Genomic DNA, 24,035 nt, shown 5'->3' with positions numbered 1-24,035 from the left:
TTCTCCGATTAGTTTTAAATGTGCCACATGCTAACTTCAAGGAGTGCCTCCTAGTCTTTCTATTATCTGAAAGAGTAAATAACTGATTCCCATTAACCTGTTCTAGACCTCTCATGATTTTAAACATCTCTATCATATCCCCTCTCAGCCGTCTTCTCCACAAAGCATTTCGTGAAGAGTCTGGGAGCTGGAGAGTCTAAATGGAAGAACCTTGTATTGATAGTGGTTCTCCCCCACCCTGAAACAAAGGTAAAGCCAGCAAGACCTGGAGGTAGAACTAGAAGAATGGGAGAAAGTGAGAGAGGTGGAACAATAGTGGGCCAAACTAAAAGCAGCAATTACAAAGGCAACAAATCTATATGTTACAAAAGCAAGAGAAATAAGAAACCTATTTGGTTCTTAAAGGAGGTGGCTGATATAATAAAAGCAAAAAGAACAGCGTTCAAGAACTATAAAGGATCCCAAAAAGAGGAACACAGGAAGAATATCTGGTGAAACTGAGGGAGACTAAGAAAGTAAAGAGAAAGCAAAAAGTCAGGTGGAAGAAAAGATGGCCAAAGAGGTAAAGTGAGGTGATAAAACATTTTTCAGATAAGGAGAAAGGTCTGAAGTGGTATAGTGAAACTGAAAGGTGGAAAGGAACAATGTGTGGAGAGAGATTAAGAAATGGCGGAAATATTAAACAAAAACTTCAGTTCGGTGTTCACTAAAGACGACCCTGGAGAAGGACCGTCGCTAGGTAACAGGGCAGTGGATGGGGTGGAGTAGATGAAACTCCGTTTACAGAAGAGGACATATGAGAAGAGCTAGGAAAACTAAAAATGGACAAAGCCATGGGGCCTGATGAGGTTCATCCCAGGATAGAGGGAGCTCAGAGATGTGCTGGTGGGTCCGCTGCACAACCTGTTCAATAGTTCCCTGAAAACAGGAGTGGTGTCAAGTGATTGGAGAAGAATGGTGGTGGTCTCCCTTCACAAGAGTGGGAGCAGAGAGGAGGCTGGAAACTACAGGCCAGTTAGCTTCACCTCGGTGGTGGAAAAATTAATGGAGACTCTGCTGAAGGAAAGGATAGTGAACTATCTACAGTCAGGAGGACTGCTGGACCTGAGGCAGCATGGATTCACCAGGGGAAGGTCCTATCAGACAAATCTAATTGATTTTTCTGATTGGGTGACTAAAGAATTGGATCAAGGAAGAGTGCTCGATCTACTTGGATTTCAGCAAAGCTTTTGATATGGTCTCATATAGGAAACTTGTGACTAAAATGAGAAGCTTGGGAGTGAGCGCCAAAGTGATAGAGTGGATTACAAACTGGTTGACGAATAGAAGACAACATGTGATGGTAAATGGAACCTACTCTGAAGGGAGAACGGTGTTAAGTGGAGTGCCACAAGGATCGGTGTTGGGACCGGTCCTGTTCAATATCTCTGTGAGCGACACTGTGGAAGAGATACAAGGTAAAGTTTGTCTTTTTGTGGATGATACTAAAATCGGCAAGAGTGGACACACTGGAAGGAGTAGAGAGAATGAGATGTGATTTAAGGAAGCTTGAACAGTGGTCGAAGATATGGCAGCTGGGATTCAATACCAAGAACTGCAAAGTCATGCATTTGGGGTGTGGTAATCCAAAGGAGTTGTATGTGATGGGGGTTGAAGGGCTGTTGAGCACAGAGCAAGACAGGGACCTTGGGGTGATAGTGAATAGCGAACTGAAGATGGCGAAGCAATGTGACAAGGCGATAGCTAAAGCCAGAAGAATGCTGGGCTGCATAGAGAGAGGAATAACTAGTAAGAAAAAGGAGGTGATAATCCTTTGTACAAATCCTTGGTGAGGCCTCACCTGGAGCACTGTGTTTAGTTCTGGAGACAGTATCTCAAAGGGGACAGAGGATGGAGGCAGTTCAGAGAAAGGCGACAAAAATGGTGGGGAGTCTCCATCAAACAAATTATGAGGAGAGGTTGAAGGAGCTATATATATATATATATATATATATATATATATATATATATATATATATATATATATATGTATACCCTGGAGAAGAGGAGGTGCAGGTGAGATATGATACAGACCTTCAGATACCTGAAAGGTTTTAATGATGAACAATCATCAACTTTTTCCACTGGAAAGAAATCAGGAGAACTAGGGGTCACAAAATGAAACTCCACAGAGGACGACTCAGAACTAACGTCAGGAAACATTTCTTCACGGAGAGAGCGGTGGATGCCTGGAATGCCCTTCTGGAGGAGGTGGTGAAGACAAAAATGGTGAAAGATTTCAAAGGGGCATGAGTTAAATACTGTGGATCCCTAAAGGCTAGAGGATGGAAATGAGAAAAAAAAAAAAAAAAGGAGTGCATGATGTAACTTGCTGGTGTGGTGGTTACTATCCTTAACTGATAAGCTTTCATACTGTTGATTCAACTCCATTATTCCTCTCTGCTTTAGCAGCAGGGGGAAAACAGGAAACGGGGAATTAGGTTCAGACAGCAACCAACAAGGATACCAAATTTTATGGTCTGGGAAAACAAATAAGCATGGGAGGAACTTGATGATGCGGCTGCTGCTACCCTTAACCAATAAGCCTTATACTTGTGATGCATCTCCAACATTGCTCTCTGCTTCAATGGCAAGAGGTAACGGGAAATTGGACTCAAGACAGCAACCAACAAGGGCCCTGACTTTGAGAGTTTGGGAAACTAAGTATGGGGGTAACTTGTATGGCACAGCTGATGCTGCCATGAGATTGCTGGGCCGACTGGATTGTCTAGTTCTTTTCTGCCATCATTTCTATGTTTCTATGTAAGAAGGGTGTACTGGAATATGAGCATAGGCATCTTTGAGATCTAAAGAGCACATCTATTCATTCTGTTGAATAAATGGGAGGATTGTGCTGAGAGGTCATTTCAAATTTCTCTCAATGAAGGTGCTGATTGAGGCTCCTTAGATCTAAAATGGGCTGAAGATTCCCCATCTTTTTGGGGATTAGGAAATATTGAGAGCAAAACCCTTGGTTGTGTAGGGAAGATTGTATTTCCTGAATGGCATTCTGTTGCAAGAATTTCGGTACATCTTGTTTCAAGAGAGGAAGTTGGGATGGGTCGGTGGGTGGTATCACAGTGCATGGTATCATTGGGTGAGTTAAAAAATTGAGATTGTAGCCCTTCTGAACTATTTTTAGGACCCACTGATCCATAGTTATTTTACTCCAAGGTTCTAAATCACTTTGGATTCTGCTCCCTATTTACATGTTTGTTTTAGGATACGGATAGAGCAAAAACTCTGTGGTGGTTTTGCTGGCAGTTGCTGTTGGGATTTGTGCTGCCGTCATTCCTTTGGGTGAGCTCTGGATTGAGAGGACTGAGTCTGCTGCTGAGCTGGTTGGAAAGATGGTAAGGTCTGTATGACTTTACCATCTTCCTACATGCCATATAAACATCCATATTTGGGGTAATATGGATGTTTATATGGCATGTAGGAAGGTCTATCACTGTTTTGATGTTCTGTAAACGTGGACAATGATTGAACAGCCACATTCTGTTCCTTTATTTGGGATACAGTTTCTCAAAGCTTTTCCCCCCAAAGAGGTTATCCCCTAAGCATGGAAGGTCAGTGAGTTTTCATAAACCTCCGCTTATATTCTGCTTGCCCTTAACCATGCCATATGTCTGGCTCCTATAGATGCTACTGAAGTCCATGCAGTGGTATCAAAATATTTGTAGACAGACTTTAGAAGATGCCGGAGTACCTCCTCTAAGTCATGCAGTGGTATAGGGGTTATCTGTTCCCCTGTTTTAGAATGAGTGTAAAGTTTCAGGTTTTGCACACATTCATAGATGTATTGTACCATCTAAAATTGATGTTGGGTAATCCTGGTTGTGAGCATGATGCCTTTGAACATTTTCTTTCCAAAATTCTATACCGGGGAATTATTTAGAACGAAGGTGAGGCTTCTTAGGTCTTATTCATGGCGGATTCTACTACCCACAAGTTATGTGGCAGTTGGACCACTCTGTATCCTGGATACATTTTAAATCTGAATTTGAGGTCTATTTTCCTTGCCACAATTCTTCCTTAATATGGGGTTTCCCACATCTTCATGAGAACCACATGGTAATACAGAAGGTTCATCTGGAATATCAAGTATTTTTTATATACCCATGACCTTGGATGTAGGATCCAGATCTTTTCCAATTTTTATCTTCTGGTGGAGAAGTATATTCAGACAGATTTGCAGGGGGGGGGGGGGGGGTCAGAGGGTATACCTGTAGAGCTGCCTGGGAACTCCCCTGGAGAATGGTGAGAGGACTACTAAGATTATGGAGACCTCAAGATTCTGTGCATCATTAAGTGAAATGATGTAGGAGGATGTTCTTCATTTTAGTTTTTTGTTCAATGTAAAACTTCTTTTATTCTGTTCTATGTAAACCGCTATTTGTAGCGATAGTTACTGTTCTTTGTGAACCGGGGTGATATGTATATTATACAGGAACCTCCGGTATATAAATTATTTTAAATAAATTAAATAAATTTGAGTGAGATTTCAACCTTTCAGTCAATGAAGATGTAGGAAAGGTGGTGCGCCTGACATTTACCTTCTGTGGTGACATAATGACAATTAAATGGGCAGGTGGGAAGCTTGGTTGTTGAGATAGCAGAAATATTGATGTGAAAAAATGTTCACTATATCTGATCTGTTTCATTGCTTGTTGGGATTTCTGCCCCGGGATTAGTAATAGAGCATCCTCTTCCAATACAAGAATGGTTTCTTGTTCCGTAGAAGGAGGGTGGCCAGCTGGTAGTGGGAGTAATGAAAATAAATTGGATCTGGTATCTGAAGACATAATCCCTGTTGTAAAAGATGGTAGACTGGCAATGTCATTGATATCGGAGGAGGTAGTTGCAGCCTGGTTTCATAGGAACTTTGAATCCTATCAGGCAAATTTTAAAATGAGCACACATGCGCACATACATGCACATAGCATGCAAGCGGAGATAAGCTGCAATTTTAAATCGTGCATGCACTTTCATGCATGTTTTAAAATACACCTCCCATGAGAAAGTATGCACCCAATCTTAAGAGATTGCTCGAGAAAACATATTTTGTGAATCTTTGCTAGGACTATGTCAACTTTTATGTGCATACGTAGGCAGATTTTAAAACATGCTCACGTGAGGGACTATCCAGTTTTTCCAATTAATTCACCAGTTTGCCCAGTTAATATTGAGGCTTTCAAGACCCTCTGGTTCTTCATCCTACATGTCCTCCAGTTGACTCAGACCCATCACGCTGTCCTATAAGCCCTAAAACCCACACGTACTTCACAGCTTTTTAAAATCTGCATTTTGTGCATGTGGGCATTTTCGCACGAGCAATGCATTTAAAATTGAACTCTGTGTGTACATCTCTGCATTGGTAAAGTTGCCTTTAAGATGTCCTGAGTATAATGCTCTTCAGGGTGATTTGTAGTATGGGAAAAGAAAGTAGTTGCTGCTCAGATCTTTTTGAAGTTGTAATATAGGATATTGGATTGACAAGACAGGACCTTCATCTAAACTGGCACGTCTTCTGACTTGGTCCATTAACTTTATTTCCTTTTCTTCCCTGAAAAGTCTGAAGAGGATTTTTCAAGTGCCTTGTATATTTGTGTTGAAGTATGTGCATCGATCTGATGTGCCATGGGAAGGTAGCTTCTTTGCGCCGTGCTTTGGGGGCTTCATTGTGACAAGTGCCAGGTACTCCAGTGTGCCATGTGCTTCGATACACTGGCGCCGGATGCTCCAATGGACCAGGCATTCTTTTCTGCTTTAACAGGTAGAATTTAAATGTGTTGCTTGCGCAAAAACGGCCCCCAAACATCCATATGTGGGCCGTGCATGAGCAATGCAAATTTTAAAAAGCCGGGAAGTACGAGGGGGCCCTGAACACGGTGGAGGGAGAGTGAGAGAGACCAAGCCTCTTTTAGAGAAATAATATGACACTCTATATATCTCCCACTGTAAGAGGGGCACTTTCAGCTCAGGGTGGGTTTTGGGGGAAAGCTGTGTTACATTGGCCTGCCTAGGGCCTGCCTAGGGCTCAAGGGTCTGTAGACCTTTGTAATACTGCCCTTTCAGTGATTCCACCGTTTCTCGCATTGGGGAGAGTCCGTGAGATTTATTGACATTCTCTCCCCAGAAGCATGTGACTGTTCCTCGGACCGAAGTCCCACTATTTTTGCAGCTCTTTGTCTCTGGGCCCTTGGTGACATTCTGCAACATTCTGGGCACTTGGGGTGGTTGTGGTCTGGGCTCAAACACAGACAGCAGTAGTTGTGGCAACTAGTAATGGACATTAATTAGACCACAAAAGCAGTATTTGAAACCACAGATCTTTTTTGAGGAAATGTTAGCACTTAAAAGAAAATTATTCCTTACCTGCTAATTTTCGTTCCTGTAGTACCATGGATCAGTCCAGATGGTGGGTTATGTCCCCCGACCAGTAGATGGAGTCAGACAAGGCTTCGGAGGGTGCTGTCTTATATACCAATGCACCCTCTGTGAGTCCTCAGTATAGAGAATATCAGAGCCATAGAAAGAGACGGATGGATCAAGCTAACCAACCACACCTTAGTATGATAAAAAACATATATAAACCAAGACAACTGGTGCTACAACGTGAACTTGCAAAAGGAACTGAGGAACAGCCTCAGAAACGTAGAGGTGAATGGATAAACATGAACACCTGAAGAGGATGAACGGAGTAGCGCAGACAGAAAGGGAAGATCAAGCAGGAAAACCCCAGTCCCCAAAATTGTTAGGGAGGGCGTCTGGACTGATCCATGGTCCTACAGGAACGAAAATGAACAGGTAAGGAATAATTTTCTTTTCCCTGTACGTACCATAGGGTGGGCCCGTGAAAGCCCTGCTCGAATAACCCTGTCGCCAAAGAAACCGGTAGTCGGCGACTGGAGATGCAATCATTAGTGCCTTGCAAATGTATGCAATGATTTCCAGGTCGCCGCCCGGCAGATCTCCTGGGATGAGACCGACTGGCTTTCTGCCCAGGACGCTGCCTGAGATCGAAGGTAATGTGCTTTGACAGTCAAAGGAGGTGGTTGACCCGCTCCTATGTATGCTGTCACAATAGCTTCCTTGAGCCATCTGGCGATCATTGTCTTCGTAGCCTTAGAGCCTTTCTTTGGTCCAGACCAAGGACGAACAAATGGTCTGACATACGAAATTCATTGGTGACCTCCAGGTAACGGATCAGGATGCGTTTGACATCAAGGTTGCGGAAAGTCCGTGACTCGTTGGCCGAGAAGGATGGGAGTTCTACCGTCTGATTAAGATGAAAAGCCAAGATCACCTTGGGCACGAAGGAAGGCACTGTACGCAAGGAGACCCCTGAGTCCGTAAAATGGAGATAAGGCTCTCTGCATGACAGCACTTGTAGTTCGGAGACCCTGCGTGCAGAACAAATGGCCACCAGAAAGACCGTCTTGAGAGTGAGGTCCTTGAGAGTGGAGGCGCGCAGAGGTTCAAAAGGAGGGCCCGCCAAGATCCTGAGAACTAGGTTAAGGCTCCAGGAGGGACAAGGGGTCTGGACTGGAGGTTTCAGGTGTTTCGCCCCCTTTAGAAAGCGGGTGATATCCGGATGAGAGAAAAGCGAAAGATGTTCCGGCAAATGGACAAGTGAACCGAGAGCAGAAACTTGGGCCCTCAGGGAGTTGTAGGCGAGTCCCTTCTCTAGACCATCCTGGAGGAACGCAAGGATCTGAGGCACCGAGGCCGATCTCGGTCGAGTGGAGTGAGAGGCACACCAGGGTTCGAAAACCTAGCTGAATGAGTGCTGAATTCCTTAGGAGCTAGATGACTCTTGGAACTTAAGGCCAATCCTATAACTTTCTTCACTCACTGGGCTATTGTGGCCTTAGATGCAGCTTCCCCTTCTTCTGACTACTGAAAAGGATGAATAAATGATCTGACCTCTTAGTTTCCTTAAGATAGTGCAACAGGGTTCTACGCACATATAGGAGATGCACCTCTTGACAATTCTTTACCACATCTCCCTTCCTAAATGTAGTTAGAGAAAACACCTGATTCATGTGAAAAGACAAAACCTTACATATTAAAAAAAAAAAAAAGGATGGAACAGTGCAGATTAATGCTCCCACCTCTGAAGAAAACAGAAGAGACTCCCTATACAATAAGGGCCTGCATATAACATAACAGAGTGCCATCAAAATACTGCTTTTATCATGAGATCCTTGACTGAAACACAACTCAGAGGCTCGAAAGGCCCAAATTGAGATACCACTAAGGCATGGTTTCCCTTACAGGAAAGTGGAGATGCTTTACCTCCACCCCCTTAGAAAATGCAAGATGTCCAGCAGGATGCTAAAGTCACCTCCTGAAGCCTTCCTTTATAACAGGAAATAGCCACTACCTAAACTCTAAGGGAATTCAAAGACAAATCATTTTTTAGACCATTCTGTAAGAAAGACACAATCAGAAGTTCCTTTCCTGGAACACCGCATCTCAAAAATTCTCCACACCCTAATGTAAACCAAGGAGCTTAACTTTTTCCACACTTGGAGTAGGGTGGTAATGACCTCTGACAAGTAACCCTTCTTTCTTGTTCTCCTCCTTTCAATAGCTAGGCTGTAAGACAAAATGGAGACAGGTCGTCCATCCAAACGGGACCCTGAACTAAGAACTTCCCACTCTACTGCAGCCTCAGTAGCCTTCTTATTCTGAATCTCAACAGATCTATGTACCATGGATGCCTCGGCCAATCTGGACGTACTAGAACTACTAAGCTTAGATGAGCCCCTATCTTCTGAAGAACTGTTCCTGTTAAGAGCCAAGGAGGAAACACATACAGCAAACAAGTCATGCGACCAAACTTGAGACACAGTAGCTAGACGCGAGGACCCCAGCTCCCTTCTTCAGCTGAAGAAGCACTTAACTTTGGGGTTGCCATGAGATCCATAAAAGACTCGTCCCATCTATGCACAAATCATAGAGAAGGCTGTACTCACAAATTCCCACTCACCCAGGTCTAGCATATGTTGAATCAAGTAATCTTTCAGAACATTCTTACACATAACTGGTCTCTTATTTGGGTCTATGACCTGTAAAACTTCCTCAACTGACCTCCTATCCTTAGAGTCAGAGAGAGAAACTCTGGCAGAGAAATATTGGAAGGCTTCAAACTATACAGTTGCATATAAGAGGTGATAACAGCATTCTAGTTGCTCTCTATCTCCATCTGCTGGTAGGGGAGCATAACTCATATGCCTGGACTGGTCTGATAGGATGATAAAGGAGGATAAATTTAGGGCTCAGTTCACTAGCATCTTTCTCCTCTTTTGTTTATGGACAAACATCTTAGTGAATCAGACCCTTAATGACTTCTACCTCTTAATAATTAAAAAGGTACATACACATAATTGATTTCACACTGTTTAACATTCCCTCTGTCTTCATCTGGGATGTCGTCTTTCTTTCTTGTTTCTCTTTCTGCACAGGATCGAATCTAGTTGGGGGGGGGAGACCAAAACAGAAACTTTTTTTTTTTTTTTAGAAGTACCTTTTATCCAGAGGCCCAATATCCAAAAATTAAAATCATGAGATTTGGCCATTGTTCTGTTATCTGGAAAAACTTCTATTATCCAAAAATTGATTTGCTTCAGATGTTACATTATCCAGAAGAATTCCAATTATCTGAAATCTTTTTATCTGAAAATTCCCATTATCTGGAATGAGCCTGATCCTAAAGAAAGGTGCTTTATCATATCTATTTTCACTGGCCATGAATGTTTGTCTTCTATTTGATTCAGCTCATTTTGAGATTTCCAGAATTTATAATATACAACAAATTACTATTAAGTATAATGTCAGTAAGTGAGCCAATTACCAAACCAGCAAGTTCTATTTAAGCTTATTGTTGTGCTTTGCAGGCCTCTGATTAAATCTTGACTAGTAATGGAGAAATTACTTACCTGATAGTTTTGTTTTCCCTATTGTAGACAGATGGTCTCAGGACCAGTGGGTTATGTTCCCCTGCCAGCATTTGGAGACGGAGCAAGTTGACGTCACAGTATATATACTCCTGCAGTGATTCCAGCCTGTCAGTTTTCTCTTCAAAAGCAACTGTGGACAGACTATCAAAAACTTGATTAAAAACAGCCAACCATAACTGAACTCAACCAACAAGAAACACTGAATTCATGTAAGAATCTAGGTACCCCAATCTAGGGACTGAACACTTACCTGTAATCCCTTGGGATCCAAAGCCCCACAGGAGAACTACTGACACACTCATGTGGCTGCCGAGGGCAGGAAGCTGAGTCCTTCTATCTACACTAAGGAAAACAAAATTATCAGGTAAGTAATTTCTCCATTTCCTAGTGTGTAGACAAGTGGACTCAGGACCAGTGGGATGTACCAAAAGTTACACCCGAACAGAGCAGGAGGTTGCTCATGGTCTAGTCAACACCGCACGTGCAAAGGCTGCGTCCTCCTGTGCCTGCACATCCAGACGATAAAACCTGGAAAAGGTAACGAGGACCACGTTGCAGCTCAGCAAATGTCGACCAGAGACAACAACCTAACCTCTGCCCATGACACTGCCTAAGCTCTAGTAGAATGAGCCCTAACCTGAGTAGGCAACGATTTTTCAGCATCCACAAACGTGGTCGTGACCACCTTCTTAATCCAGCGAGCTATCGTAGCCCGCAAAGCTGGTTCGCCCTGCTTCCTTCCACCATGAAGGACAAACAGACTATCCAACTTTTGGAAAGGTTCAGAAACCTCCAGATACTGCATGACTAGAGTCTTGAAATCCAAGGAATGCAGGAGGCAATACTCCAGGGATGGCATAGAAATGGACTGATTCAAATGAAACTCCAAGACCACCATAGGCAAGAAGGATGGAGCAGTACACAACTGCAATGCTCCTGGAGTCACACAAAGGAAAAGCTCCTGGCAAGAAAAGGCCTGCAACATGGAAATGCGACACGCAGAACATATAGCCACCAGGAATATTGTCTTCAGGATCAATAATTGCAAGGAAAGGCTAGGCAGCGATCGAAACGTAGGGTCTGCTAAAAACTCCCGCGCCAGGTTAAGACTCCACAAAGTAACCAACCACTGCAAGGAATGCCGAAGGTGCTTCACTCCCTTCAACAACTGGGCTACATCAGGATGGGGCAATAGGGAGACACCACATCGTGATTCTGAAACATGTAAGAACCACAACCTGAACCTTCAAGGAATCAAGGGTCAATCCTTTATTCAACCAATCCTGCAAAAAATCCAGAATAAGCGGGATTTTACCCGAATGAAGAACACTACACTCCTCGCACCAGTCCTCAAACACACTCCAAACCCACACGTATGCTAGAGAAGTGGAGAACTTCCAAGCGTGGAGTAAGATAGCAATCACTGCAGAAGAATATCCATGCTTCAAGAGGCGAGCCCTCTCAAGGGCCAAACCTTAAGATAGAACTGAGCCAGATCCTCGTGAAGAACCAGTCCTTGCTGCAACAGATCCATGTGTGGCGGAAGGCGAAAGGCGTCCTCTACCAGAAGTCTCCACAAATCCGCATACCATGGACGCCTGGGCCAATCTGAAGCCACCAGGAGTACCAGCCCCTTGTGGAAATCGCCAGCAGGTCTAGGGATGGAAGGCCCCAGTGATTCACTATCAGCTGAAATGCCTTGGCAGACAACACCCATTCTCAGGGGTCTAGATTCTCCCTGCTGAGAAAGTCTGCTCATATGTTGTCTTGTTCTGTGATGTGAGAGGCTAAGATAATGTGAAGATGTCCTTCCGCTCATTCCATAAGTTGGTCTATTTCCTGCTACACTTGCTGGATTTTGGTTCCTCCCTGGTGATTGATGTAGGCCACAGTCCGATATTATGAAGACTGCTTGTCCCAGTAGTTTGAGACTGAACTGCAAGCACACCAACCTGACCACCCGGGCTTCCAGGCAATTGATGTTCCAGAGAGCCTCTTTGCCCGTCCAACGTCCCTGGGCCATCAGTTCCAGACAGTGAGCTCCTCAATCCTGAAGACTTGCATCTGTTGTGAGCACCAACCAGTTTGGGGCGGACAAGGAAATTCCCTCTCTCAGATAAGCTTCTTGCAACTACCACTGGAGGCGAGAACGGATTTCCATCGGCAAGTGGAACCGAACCAAATATAGTCCTGAGACTGCGGGTTCCAACAAGACAGCAGTGAGCGCTGAAGAGGATTCATATGAGCCCTTGCCCACGGCACCGCTTCCAGGGTTGCCGCCATCAAGCCGAGCACCTGCAGACAGGACCACACTGTCAGGCATAAAGCATTTACCAACTGATGCACCTGAGACATCAATTTTTGAATGTGAACTTCCAGCAGGAAAACTTTGGCCAGCCTCATGATGAAGTGAACTCCCAGATACTCCAATGACTGAAAAGGCCAGAGACTGCTCTTGGCCAGGATCACCACCTAATCTAGCTCCTGCAGTAAGGAAATTACCTTGTTGGGCACCAGATTGCTCTCTGCCAAAGACTTGGCCTGAATCAGCCAGTCGTCCAGGCATGTACCAGGATGCCTTTAAAGGGCATTTTTGTAAGATTAGCCTTGGTGGCTTGCTCAGCTGACCAATTCAGCAACCATTGCTGACGTCTGGCCACCACTACTGAAACCACTTCTCTGACTGAGGTACGGACCAAATCACAGCCTGCGTCTGTCAAAAAGGTAGCAGCGGGTTCCATAATGGTTCTAGAATTCACCCCCGAATCATCCACCTCCTGAGAGAGAAGCAGACAAGAACGTGCAACAGGAAGCAATATGCAAGGTCATTGCCACTGCGTCAAAGGCTTGCTTAAGGATAGATTCAATCTGCCTATCAGTTACATCTGTTTAGATACGGTGCAGACAAGCATATCCACTTTGGAAAAATGCAAACACCCTCTCACAGCTGGATCCAGAGGGTAAAGGCCTTCCAATGCCCGACCCCCTTTGAAATTTGCCTCCAGGACATCCCATTCAAGATCAAACAATTCTTGAATGACGTCCATAACAGGAAAAAAGCAAGAGGCTTTATGTAAGGAGACCAAAATGGTATTCTTCTTCGGCTCTGACAAAGAATCCACCCCAGGCACTCCCAGCATCTTCAATGTCTGGGAAATCAGGGCTGGTAGTTCATCTCTATAAATGGCTCCAAACTAGGAGGAATTTCACCATCTTCTAGGGAATCAGGATCTGCCTCATCATCTGTGCCATCCGCGTCCCTACTGGGGATACCCGTGGCAAACAGAGGTGTGCCACAACGCTTAACAGTAGGATTGAAAGAAGGAGGTGCCACCAGCTGAGCGTCCGACCTGACTGGAGTGGGCAAAGTGGAGGACTGCTTGTAAACCTTGAAAAAAAAACTCCACCCAAGAAAAAGCAGTTGGATCCAGACCAAGCCTACAAGGTACTGGAGCGGGCCCAACTGAAATGCCATCTCCTGCGGAGGTGCCAGTCAAGGGAATACAAAGATCTGGCGCACTTCCAGCCAAAACCATAACCAGACCATCATTAGAATGAAAAAATCCCAGTTTAGCAAAATTGAGGAAGACAATTGCCCTGAGCAGGTGCACAGTGTTGACACATGTTGGAAGACAGGTCAGGCTAAGAAGCCCTAATATGACAGGCAACTCAAAGAGAAAGGTGCTTAGGCATCTTGTTTATCTGTGCCATGAGCGGCAGTAAAGGAAAATTAGTTCTTACCTGATAATTTTCATTCCTGTAGTACAACGGATCAGTCCAGGCTCCTGGGTTTTGCCCCCCCCCCCCCAGCAGATGGAGATAGAGATGATTTTAAAACAAACTCCGCCTTACATAGGATGTGCCACCTACAGTCCGGCAGTATTACTGAATGTCAAAGAGCATGACTTCAGAACTACTAGAACTATGTACAAGAACCTCCAACTAGAAAAAAAAATATTTGGATCACTGAACCCCCCCCCCCCAAGGAACGGAACCTGTGGACCCACTGAAACAAGGACAATCCAAAACAGGATAGCGTGTTCTGCAGATTTGACAACTGAAAAAAAATAGGGAATGAGCAGACTCTCCCTAACTTCCATATATCTTATGGGCGGGACTCTGGACTGATCTGTTGTACTACAGGAACGAAAATTATCAGGTAAGAACTAATTTTCCTTTCCCTGTATGTACCCGGATCCGTCCAGACTCCTGAGATGTACCAGAGCTGACCTACTTGGGGTGGGATCTGGAGAAGCCCGCTCGCAGCGCACCTGCTCCAAACTCCGCAGATCCCTGCGCCTGAACGTCCAATCGGTAATGCCTCGCAAACGTATGAATGGAATTCCAAGTAGCCACCCGACAAATCTCCTGCGGCGACACCAAGTGACATTCCGCCCAAGATGCCGCCTGAGAACAAGAAGAGTGAGTACGAAGCTCCAGAGGAAGAGGCTTACCACGTAATAAATAGGCCGAGTTAATGGTCTCCTTCAACCTGCGAGCTATGGTAGTCTTAGATGCCATCCTACCACGCTTGGGACCATTCCACAATACAAACAGATGGTCCGTCAGCTGAAAATCATTGGTGACCTCCAAATAACGTAATAATGCTCTGCGAACGTCCAGCCTCCGCAAGTCCCAAGACAACGGATCCGACTGATCTACATCTGAGAAAGCCAGAAGCTCCACCAATTAGTTGACAAGAAAGGCTGAGACCACTTTCGGTAGAAAGGAAGGCACCATTCGTAAAGAAACCCCCGAATCCGGAATCCGCAAGAACGTTTCCCGACAAGAAAGAGCTTGGAGCTCCGATAGACCAGAAAGATAACTTCCAAAGTAAGGTCCTTCAGGGTTAGCCTCTTCAAAGGCTCAAAGGGAGCTGAGACCAGAGCTTTTGAGCATTAAATTCAAATTCCAAGACGGGCAAGGATTTCTCACCGGAGGCCGCAAATGCTTGGCACCCCGAGAAAATGAACCACATCCGGATGCGCCACCAAAGCCACACCGTGAATGCGAGACCGCCGACACCATGGACCTCGCCGACATCCTTAACAAGTCATGAAACGCATCAGCACAGTAGGCCACGGAGGATTCTAACAGACTCGCTTGAGCAGCCTCCTCCTGCAAAAGGCTGGCATTGGCCTGCAACTGTTGCACCCAGCAAAGACTCGCTTTCATTGCGAAGTTGCTGCACATAGCTGTCCTGACTCCCAGGGCAGAGACTTAAAACATTCTCTTAAGCTGGACCTTCAACTTCCGGTCCTGCAGGTCCTTAAGTGCGGTTACTCCTGTAACAGGGATCGTGGTTTTCTTGGTGACCGCGGATACGGCTGCGTCAACCTTGGGTACCTGCAGCATCTCTAAAGCATCCTCTGGCAGAGAATATAGCTTATCCATGGCCTTTCCCACTTTCAACCCCAGCTCCGGGGTATCCCACTCCCAGAACAGCAAGTCTGTAGCTGAAAAATGAAAAGGGAAGGCAGTTGCTGGACCTCTCAGGCCCAACAAGACAGGATCCATCTTACCTAACTTAACCTCTTCGGGAGGACTCTCAATGCCCAGCTTCGCCAGGATAGCAGGAATAAGAGGAGCAAGCTCGTCCTTCTGAAATAGGCGAACTACCTTGGGGTCATCCCTCTACGCAGCCTGCAAGCCTCTTACCATTCCCTGCGGCTGCAGATCAGGATCCACATCCACACCTTGTGGAGGAGAAGGCTGTGGATCCGGGTCCTCTGGATCGGTATCCTGTCCCGAGGTATCCATATCCGGCTGCGGAACCCCCAAACGGAGCGAGCACTTAGGCAGAGACGGTCCCTTCTCGCCTCGAGGTTTAGCGCGCTTCCTGGCATGAGACTCGGCCCCTCCAGCGGCGACTTTTTCTGCCGTGCGCCTCTTGCCTGACTTCCGTGCTTTAAATGCCTTATGAAGTAGTAATGCAAACTCAGACAAAAAAAGAAGAGGAGGAGGAATCCACGACCCCCTCAGGGTCATCCTCCGTAGCAGGAGAATCAGGCTGCAAAGGCTCCTTACCAGTAGGAAACCTCCGCTGCGGAGACAGAGGAGGTGGTAGCAAACCCCTCCCCCATGGCAGCCTGAGTTGCAGACCTGAAGGACTGCAAGATGGCCTCTGTTCTCACGCTGAGTGGGAACGGATCGATTCCAGCCTGCACAGGATCAGCTGTAGCTGCCGAAGCGCGGGCATTTGCCATGTTTTTAACTTTTGAACCGCCAGATTAACCCTCCCCCCCCCCAGCAAACATGCCGAACAAAGTCCCTCACGCGAGAGACGGGCGCGGGCCGAGCCGCAAGCGCGGCACCAGGCGGCCCATGGCATCGGGAGAGAGAGAGAGGAAAAAACCAGCGACACAAAAAACGCCTGAAACCGAACCACCATCCTCAAAATGCGGCGAAAATACATGGAGGAGAAAGAGAGCCAACCCGCTGAGGAAAATGAAAGTAAAAACAGAAGTTAGAAATTTTTTTTTCCAAACTTGGCCCCGGCAGTGGTCCACGGTGCTGATCCTCAGGGTGGAGTGAGCCGGGCTCCCCGGTATCGCACTCTAGCTGCCACAGAAGAATGTGAGGATCCTCAACTCTGGCTTGCAGCCGCCTCAAACCAGCAGGGGATGGCCCTCTCAGGGCCTACCGACCCCCTGGGAGGCTGACACACTATTCAAATTTAGAAACCCTAAGTTTCACCTTTTTTACCAATTAGCAAAGTTAAGGCAATCACAAACAAAGCGATAGAAAGAAAAATCCCCTAACTCTGACTAACTTTCCTAAGAAAACTATTCTCACAGACCAGACTGTAGGTTTTGCACCCCTTCCATCTACTGGAGACAGATGAATACTGCCGGACTGTAGGTGACACCATCCTATGTAAGGTAGAGTTTGTTTTAAAAACATCTCTGTCTCCATCTGCTAGAGGGTCAAAACCCAGGAGTCTGAACTGATCCGGAAACGTACAGGGAACTGTGTTCAAATGGCTCATGCCCAAAAAAGTTTAGCGCCCAAATTATAGGCACCCCAGTAATAAGCGCGGCACAACGCACGCACTACTAGTTCGCCCTGCTGGATCATATTACCACGCTCAAAAATGTTATGTGCACAAAAGTCGTGCCATGCACGGCGTGCACAATGCATGCGCAGAGCAGACGCACTACGTGCACAACATCCTGTAGAGGGCAGAAAGCACGCACGAAAACACTGCCACAGCCTACCACGCTGTGTGCTGGAAAAGCCTACCGCGGGGACTAGTCCACTTGGGCCGATCAACCCGACAGGCTGCCCAGTTCCCCTAAGCCCAATGGGTGCGGGAACAACGTCAGGATGGCGTGCTGAGCCCGAAGGAAAGCTTAAAAACCCCCTAAATGTTTCTGTAGGTAAAATCTTTTTCTTCTTTCCTTTTTTTTTTTTTGTGAAAACTTACCGGAGCTCAGCGCTTACCAGCTGAGCACAGAGACGGTCTCCGGCTGCCGGGGAGGGGGGGGGGGGGGGGGGGGGGGGGGGTGAGAGGGCATCTGCTGTTATTGCTGCAGTCGGCCTTCTGCACCTGCTGCCTTTCAGTTGTACAAACAGCTAAGTCCACACCAGGAACCAGCTACCGAACCAAGGTAATCACCTCAAGAATTCTCAAATGGGGCAGGGACCTTTACGTATCACTATAGGAGAGTGGGGCTTTCATTTTCTCCATATAAAATTCTCCTTTCAAAACTCACAGCAATCCCCATAGGGAGATGAACATCCACTATCTGCTTGAGACGGAGAATACTGGCAGGCTGGGGTCGCTGCAGGAGTATATATATATATATTGTGACGTCAGCTTGCTCTGTCTCCGTTTGCTGGCAGGGGAACATAACCCACTGGTCCTGAGTCCATCTGTCTATCCGCTAGAACAAGAACATATTTGTTTAATCTTTGTGGACTCCCTTTGTTCTCGGTACCAGTCACAATCTACAGAACCTGACATGATACAGGAGTATAAATTCACTCCTGGGAGTAGTTCTAAGCTGAAATAATTTCTCTAAAATAGAGCAGCTAATCTGAAGTGCTAAAAAGGAAGTTCTAGAACAAGACAATACAAGGCTCACAAGGGTTAGACTCTAGAGTAACATTAAAATATATTTCTTCACATTTGAGCTGGTGGAGACAAACAGTAACAGACTTCAAGAAAGCATGGGAGAAGCACAAATGATCCTTAGATGCAAAGAAGTGAAGGGAAAGCCAGAGATCAACCATGGTTTCTGGCACTGTACCACTTAGTAAATTGGGTAATGAAATGTGCCTTAAAGTACAAATCTACCAGGACATTCTATGTCTTTATGATACAATTTATTTTGTTTTAAATCGGTGTATCTTTCTTTGGGTAGTAGGACTGCTCCTTGACTAAGTACTTTCATATGATTAGAACTGTTGTTTCTGGTACCAAAGATTAAGCATTTCCATCTATTTTATTTGCAGCTAAGGTGCACTTACCCATTCAGCTTCTTTCTTCAAGGTGTGGGAGACTTGGGAGGAAAGGATGGGTGACCTGTGGCCATTACACTTCATGTCAAAAGAAGAGGACTCTGGAATCCAAAAGCCACCTGATATACTCAAAATCAGCAAGATCCTGGGTCCAGCAGTATTGCCTTGTCCCTAAAGCTACATGTCTTGCAATGCCTGTGTCCCAGTTCCTCCTCCTTTCTCTGTTTCGCCTATCCAGTGTAGGATGGAATTGGTGTGTAAGGTCTCCCCCTCCCTGTCAGTCTGTCTCATTATGCTCCCCACAGCCTATGGTGTGCAAAGCTGCAATCCCACCATCTTGGCTGCCTCCATGATGCACCAAAACCTACTGCTACTTACAATTTCTATAGCACTATTAGATGCATGCAGCACTGCACAGATACAAATAAAAGACAGTCCCTGCTCTGAGGAGCTTATAGTCTAGTTAAGGACACCCAGAAAAAACAAAGCCACTCTCCGGGCCATTTTTACTCTATTGATAAGGAGTGACTGAGATGTCCTGCTGTACAGGACTGAACATAATAATTTACCATACTGGATCAGACTGAGGGTCTAGCAAGCCCAGTATCCTTTTTCCAACAATGGCCAAAGTCACAAGAACCTGGTAAGATCCCTAACAGTAAACAGATCCTATGCTGTTATCGCACAGTGATAAGAAGTGGCTATTTCTTAAGTCTACTTGGTTAATAATAGTTTAGAGACTTCTCTTCCAGGAGCTTGTCCAAACCTTTTTTAAACCCAGCTACGCTAACTGCCTTAACCACACCTTCTGGTAATGAATTCCGGAGCTTAATTGTGTATTGACTGCTACAAGGTTTTTTGCTGCCCTGTTTGGCTTCAAAATTTGGGACTCCTCTCCGTCATCCTTCCCCCCTCCACAGTCAATGCCATTTGTCATTGGGGCCGAGCCCACTGTTTAACCTGCAGTTGGACATGGGTTGTGTAGGCGTGTCCACAGCCCCTTATGCTACAAGGGGATTGGCACCGCTACAAAGGGATTGGCACCTCCACAACGCGCTTCCAATGTGCCAGGAAACTAATAGTGCTCATCACATGCAAATGCACGTCGATAAGGCTATTATAGTTATCCACTCCACATGCAGTAAAAAAACATGTGCGTCCAATACATACATTTCTGAGCGCCCTGAAAAGTGGTAGGGAAAAGCAGAAAATACTGTTTTGCTGTACATCCTCTGACTTAATATCATGGTGATATTAAGACAGAGGAACAAAAGATTAAAAAAATTTTTTTTTTTTAAAAGTGCCGGCGGTCAGGTTTGGGAAATGGACGATCAGTTAACCAGCGTCTATTTTCTGAACCTGTGGCTGTGTGCTGATTAGGAAAATGGATGCCGATAAATTCAGCATCCGTTTGGTTAACCAGCGGACAGGTGACTCCATGACAGCCACGCAGTCTCAATTGTTATCTCTACACTATGCCAAGAGACCCAAAATAACTCAATCTCCAAAACTTCAGTCATTGAGTCTGGGAAGAATACAGGGATGTTCAGATGAATGGCAGGACCTCGAGTGGAGCAGAATGCAGACAAGAAACTTGATGCTCTCTTCCCACTGGCCAGAAGCGGGAGAGAAAGGGAAAACCTAGGTTAGAAAGATGAAAAAAATGCTGCGATGCATGTGGGGAGGGTAGTAGGTTGATTGTGTGAGACTGCAAGAAACTGGAGAGCCCTGAAGGAGAGTGAGTATACCCCTACCTTTTTTCCCTTTCAGGCTCTGGTGAACTGTGCAGGCCACAAGTTTGGAGAAATGGAAGGGAGAAGACAGTATAATTGGGAAGGGGAAGAGAGGATATGGAAGGAAGAAACAGCTGGATGGAGAAGAGAGGAAAGAAGGCAGCAGGGCAGAGAAAAATGAGAGGAAGCATCAGGAAGAAGAGATAGAGATAAAAGGAAGCAGAGAGGATGTAAAGTAAGAAGCTAGATAAAGGGAAGAAGACAGGCAGGATGAGGGACAAATGTGGCAAAATGGGCTGGGATCTCTCACTTGCATTCTTAAGGAGTGAGAAAGCCAAATGATTCCCCTGCTCCCTTTCCACCAATTTGTTAATTATCTTAATATGGGGCCAGACAGATATACAAAGGTCTATCTATACTGCAGGGGTGAGGGTGTTCAAGTTAATGAAGAAGGTGTTTTTCTTGCACAAAGCATGGCTTAGTGGTCGCAGCGCAGCCTGTGTTGACATAAAGCAGAGTTGTAACAGGTGTTCTCTGAGGAAAGCAGGATGTTAGTTCTCACACATGGGTGACATCAGATGAAGCCCCGGTGCAGATAACATGTCAAAGTTTCTAGAACTTTGACTAGGCACATTGAGCAGGCCCAGCATACCTTATACCACGTGTCCACACGGGGTCCCTCTCCAGTCTTGTAACATAGAATTAAAATTAAAACAAAAAATATGAGAAACCCAACTCTGCGGGGTGGCGGGTGGGTTTCATAAAGATTAACATCTTGCTGTCCTTAGAGAACACCTATTACAGGTAAGCAACTTTGCTTTCTCAGAGGACAAAGATAAGTGAATCCCTAGTTATAAGCTGCTTCCCAAGCCAAAGGGGACCAACGGACACCCAACCAGGTGCCAACAGTCATAGCAACAATGGTGCTGTTGGTAACAAGAGGGGGAGACAACCTGACCTCAAACAACGGGCTCTAGGTGGGGAGAGTTGTGTTCTATACCTCAAACAGGTTCTGAAGGTCAGACTGGTCAAATCTATTGTTGTGTCGGCCATCCCTATCCAGACAATGAGATGTAAATGTTGCAGCTTTGCAGATCTTCTCCACGGGAATTGCTCACAAGTGGGCCACCGACGCTGCCATGGCTCTGACAGAACAAGCCTTAACATGACCCCCCCAATATGCAGTCCCACCTGGGCATATCAGAAGGAGATGCTAACCAATTGAATTTTGTCTGATTGGCAACGTCAATGCCCAACTTATTCCTACCAAAAGAAATAAAAAGTTGGTTGGACTGTCTATGGGCTTCTGTCTGCTCCTGATAGAAGGCTAAGGCTCGCTAGCAGTCCAAACTGTGCAGTACTTGTTCACTTTGGTGTGAATGGGACCTGGGAAAGAATGATGGCAGGACAATGGACTGGTTAAGATGGAAGTACATCACTACCTTATACAGGAACTTCAAGTGCTTTTGCAAGACCACCTTTCCTAGCATGTAGCTAGATGGACTCAGGACCAATGGGTTATTTGCTCCCCTGCTAGCAGATGGAGAACTCCACATGGATAAGTCACTAAGGCCTGGAGCTCGCTGACCGCCACCAAAAATATGACCTTCCATGTTAGGTACTTCAGGTCACAGGTGCACAGTGGCTCAAACAGAGCTTTCATCAGCTGAGCTAATGAGATTCCAAGTCACAGCAGAAGGCTTTAGGGAAGGCTTCAATTTAGCAGGCCCCGCATGAATCTTACAACGATAGGCTGTACAGAGATGGGCATATCAGCTACATCTTAGTGGTATTTGCCATTGCACTAAGATGAACAACAGAGTTGGTTTTTAAGCCAGCTTCCGATAGGTGTAGAAGGTAATCAAGAAGTTTTTGTGTGGGGCCTTCTCTTCACATCACAAGGAAAACTTCCTCCACTTAAGTCCATAGGACTTTCTAGTGGAAGGTTTTCTAGAAGCCACCAGGACCCAAGACACATCCACAGAGATCGAACAGTTGCAGGCTTAACCTCTCAAAATGCAGGCTGAGAGCGACAGGACCTGGAGGTTGGGATACCGCAACCTGCCTCAATCTTGCGTGATGAGATCTGAGGAAGTGCTCAGACTGATCGGTCTCCGGATGGACAACTCCGGTAGAAGTGAAAACCAGACCTGTATCAGCCAATAAGGGGTTAGGAAGATCATAGTCCCCCTGTCCTCGCAAAACTTCAAGAGAATCTTCGCCACTAAGGGAATTGGAGGATATGCGTATAGAAGACTATTGCCCCAGTGACGGGCAAGGGCATCCGAGGCTGGTTTGTCATCTGACTTGTACAGGGAGAAGAACAGAGGCACCTTCCTGTTGCAAGGGGACATGAACAGATCTATGTCCAGGCTCCCCCAGAGGTGGAATATCCAATTCTCTACCCCCTGGTCCAGAGACCACTCGTGGGGTTTGAAGGCTCGACTCAGCCTGTCCGCTACCACATTCTCCGCGATCTCTGAAAGCCATAGCATGTACCTGATTGCCCGAAGCTCCAGGAAGTTGATTTGACAATGTTCCTGAGCGGACCAGAGACCGTGGGTGCTGAGCCAATCTACATGAGCTCCCCACTCCAAGTTGTCGCATCTGTGATTAGGATCATTTGGGTAGGGGGACTTCAAAAAGAGATTCTCCCGTTCCAGATTTGAAAGTACTCACCACCAGGACAATGAGTCCCGGAAAGACAGGGTGACTCTGATGCAATCCTGGAAGTTCTGTGTGGCCTGGCACCACTGTGACCTCAGGGGCCATTGGGCTCTGTGCATGTGTAAATGTGTCAAGGGAGTGACATGGACAGTTGTGGCCATGTCACTCCCAACATGTGGTCCAACAGTTTCAACATGTGCCAGGCTGACACCTGCTGGCTCTGCTGAATCACTGACTCGATAGTCGTCAAGGTGACGGCCTTTTGTCGAGATAGGAAGGCCTTGGCCTGAGCAGTGTCTAGCAGGGCAACTATGAAGTCCAATTGAAGTGACGGGCTGAGATGGGACTTCGGGTAGTTGATGACAAACCCTAGTAACTCCAACACCAGGATGGTTAAGCGCAAGGACCTGGCGGCCCCTGCTTGAAAAGTGCTCTTGACCAGCCAATCGACCAGATAAGGGAAAACATATACTCCCAGCCTACTGAGGTGCGCCACTACCATGGCCAGGCATTTTGTGAAGACTCGTGAGGCCGACACTAGTCTAAATGGCAACACCCAGTCTGGAAGTGCTGTTTTCCTACCACAAATCAGAGATACTTCCTGTGACTGGGGAAGAGCTCGATATGAGTGTATGCGTCCTTTAGATCGAGGGAGCATAGCCAGTCCCCTTTTTGTAAAAGGGAAATCAGGGTGCCCAGGAAAACCATCTTGAACTTTTCTTTTTTTAGAAACTTGTTCAAGGCCCTTCGGTCTAGGATGGGACAAGTCCTCCTTTTCTTTGGAATCAGGAAGTACCTGGAGTAGAATCGCCCTCTTTGCTCTGGTGGTACGTGCTCGACTGCCCTGGCCATTAAGAGGGAGGAGAGCTCCACTAGCAGTACCTCCTGATGCACTACCGGCCCCCAAAATGTAATTTGGCGAGACACCCAATAGGTTCAATTGATAACCTTGATAGTCAATGGAAAAAACCCACTGGTCTGAGGTTATACTGGGCCACTGGTTTGCAAAGAACTGCAGCCTGACCTTGATTGGAGGGTCCAACATTCAGGTATGGGCGACTGGCTTATGCTTCCTATGACCTAGTCAAAATCCTGTCCCTGGAGGTGACTGAGGTGCTGGCTGGGGCTTGGGGGCTCTCTGCTGCTTGAGACGGCCGTGGGAGCG

At 46.1% G+C, this 24,035-nt stretch overlaps 1 protein-coding gene across 1 annotated transcript in view; it reads right to left on the bottom strand.

Moving 5' to 3' along the window:
* Positions 1–24,035, bottom strand: part of FRG1 (FSHD region gene 1) — a 76,856-nt gene that overhangs the window by 11,941 nt on the left and 40,880 nt on the right. Inside the window, exon 7 of the mRNA XM_029586977.1 lies at positions 9,429–9,520. Within this exon, the coding sequence (XP_029442837.1) occupies positions 9,429–9,520 (92 nt within the window). The remainder of the gene's footprint in view (positions 1–9,428; positions 9,521–24,035) is intronic.

This window comes from Rhinatrema bivittatum, chromosome 1 (genome assembly GCF_901001135.1).
Source record: "Rhinatrema bivittatum chromosome 1, aRhiBiv1.1, whole genome shotgun sequence".
Lineage (NCBI taxonomy): Eukaryota > Metazoa > Chordata > Amphibia > Gymnophiona > Rhinatrematidae > Rhinatrema > Rhinatrema bivittatum.
The sequence above is the reverse complement of the archived record's forward strand: the minus strand, read 5'-3'. Positions and strand labels throughout refer to the sequence as shown.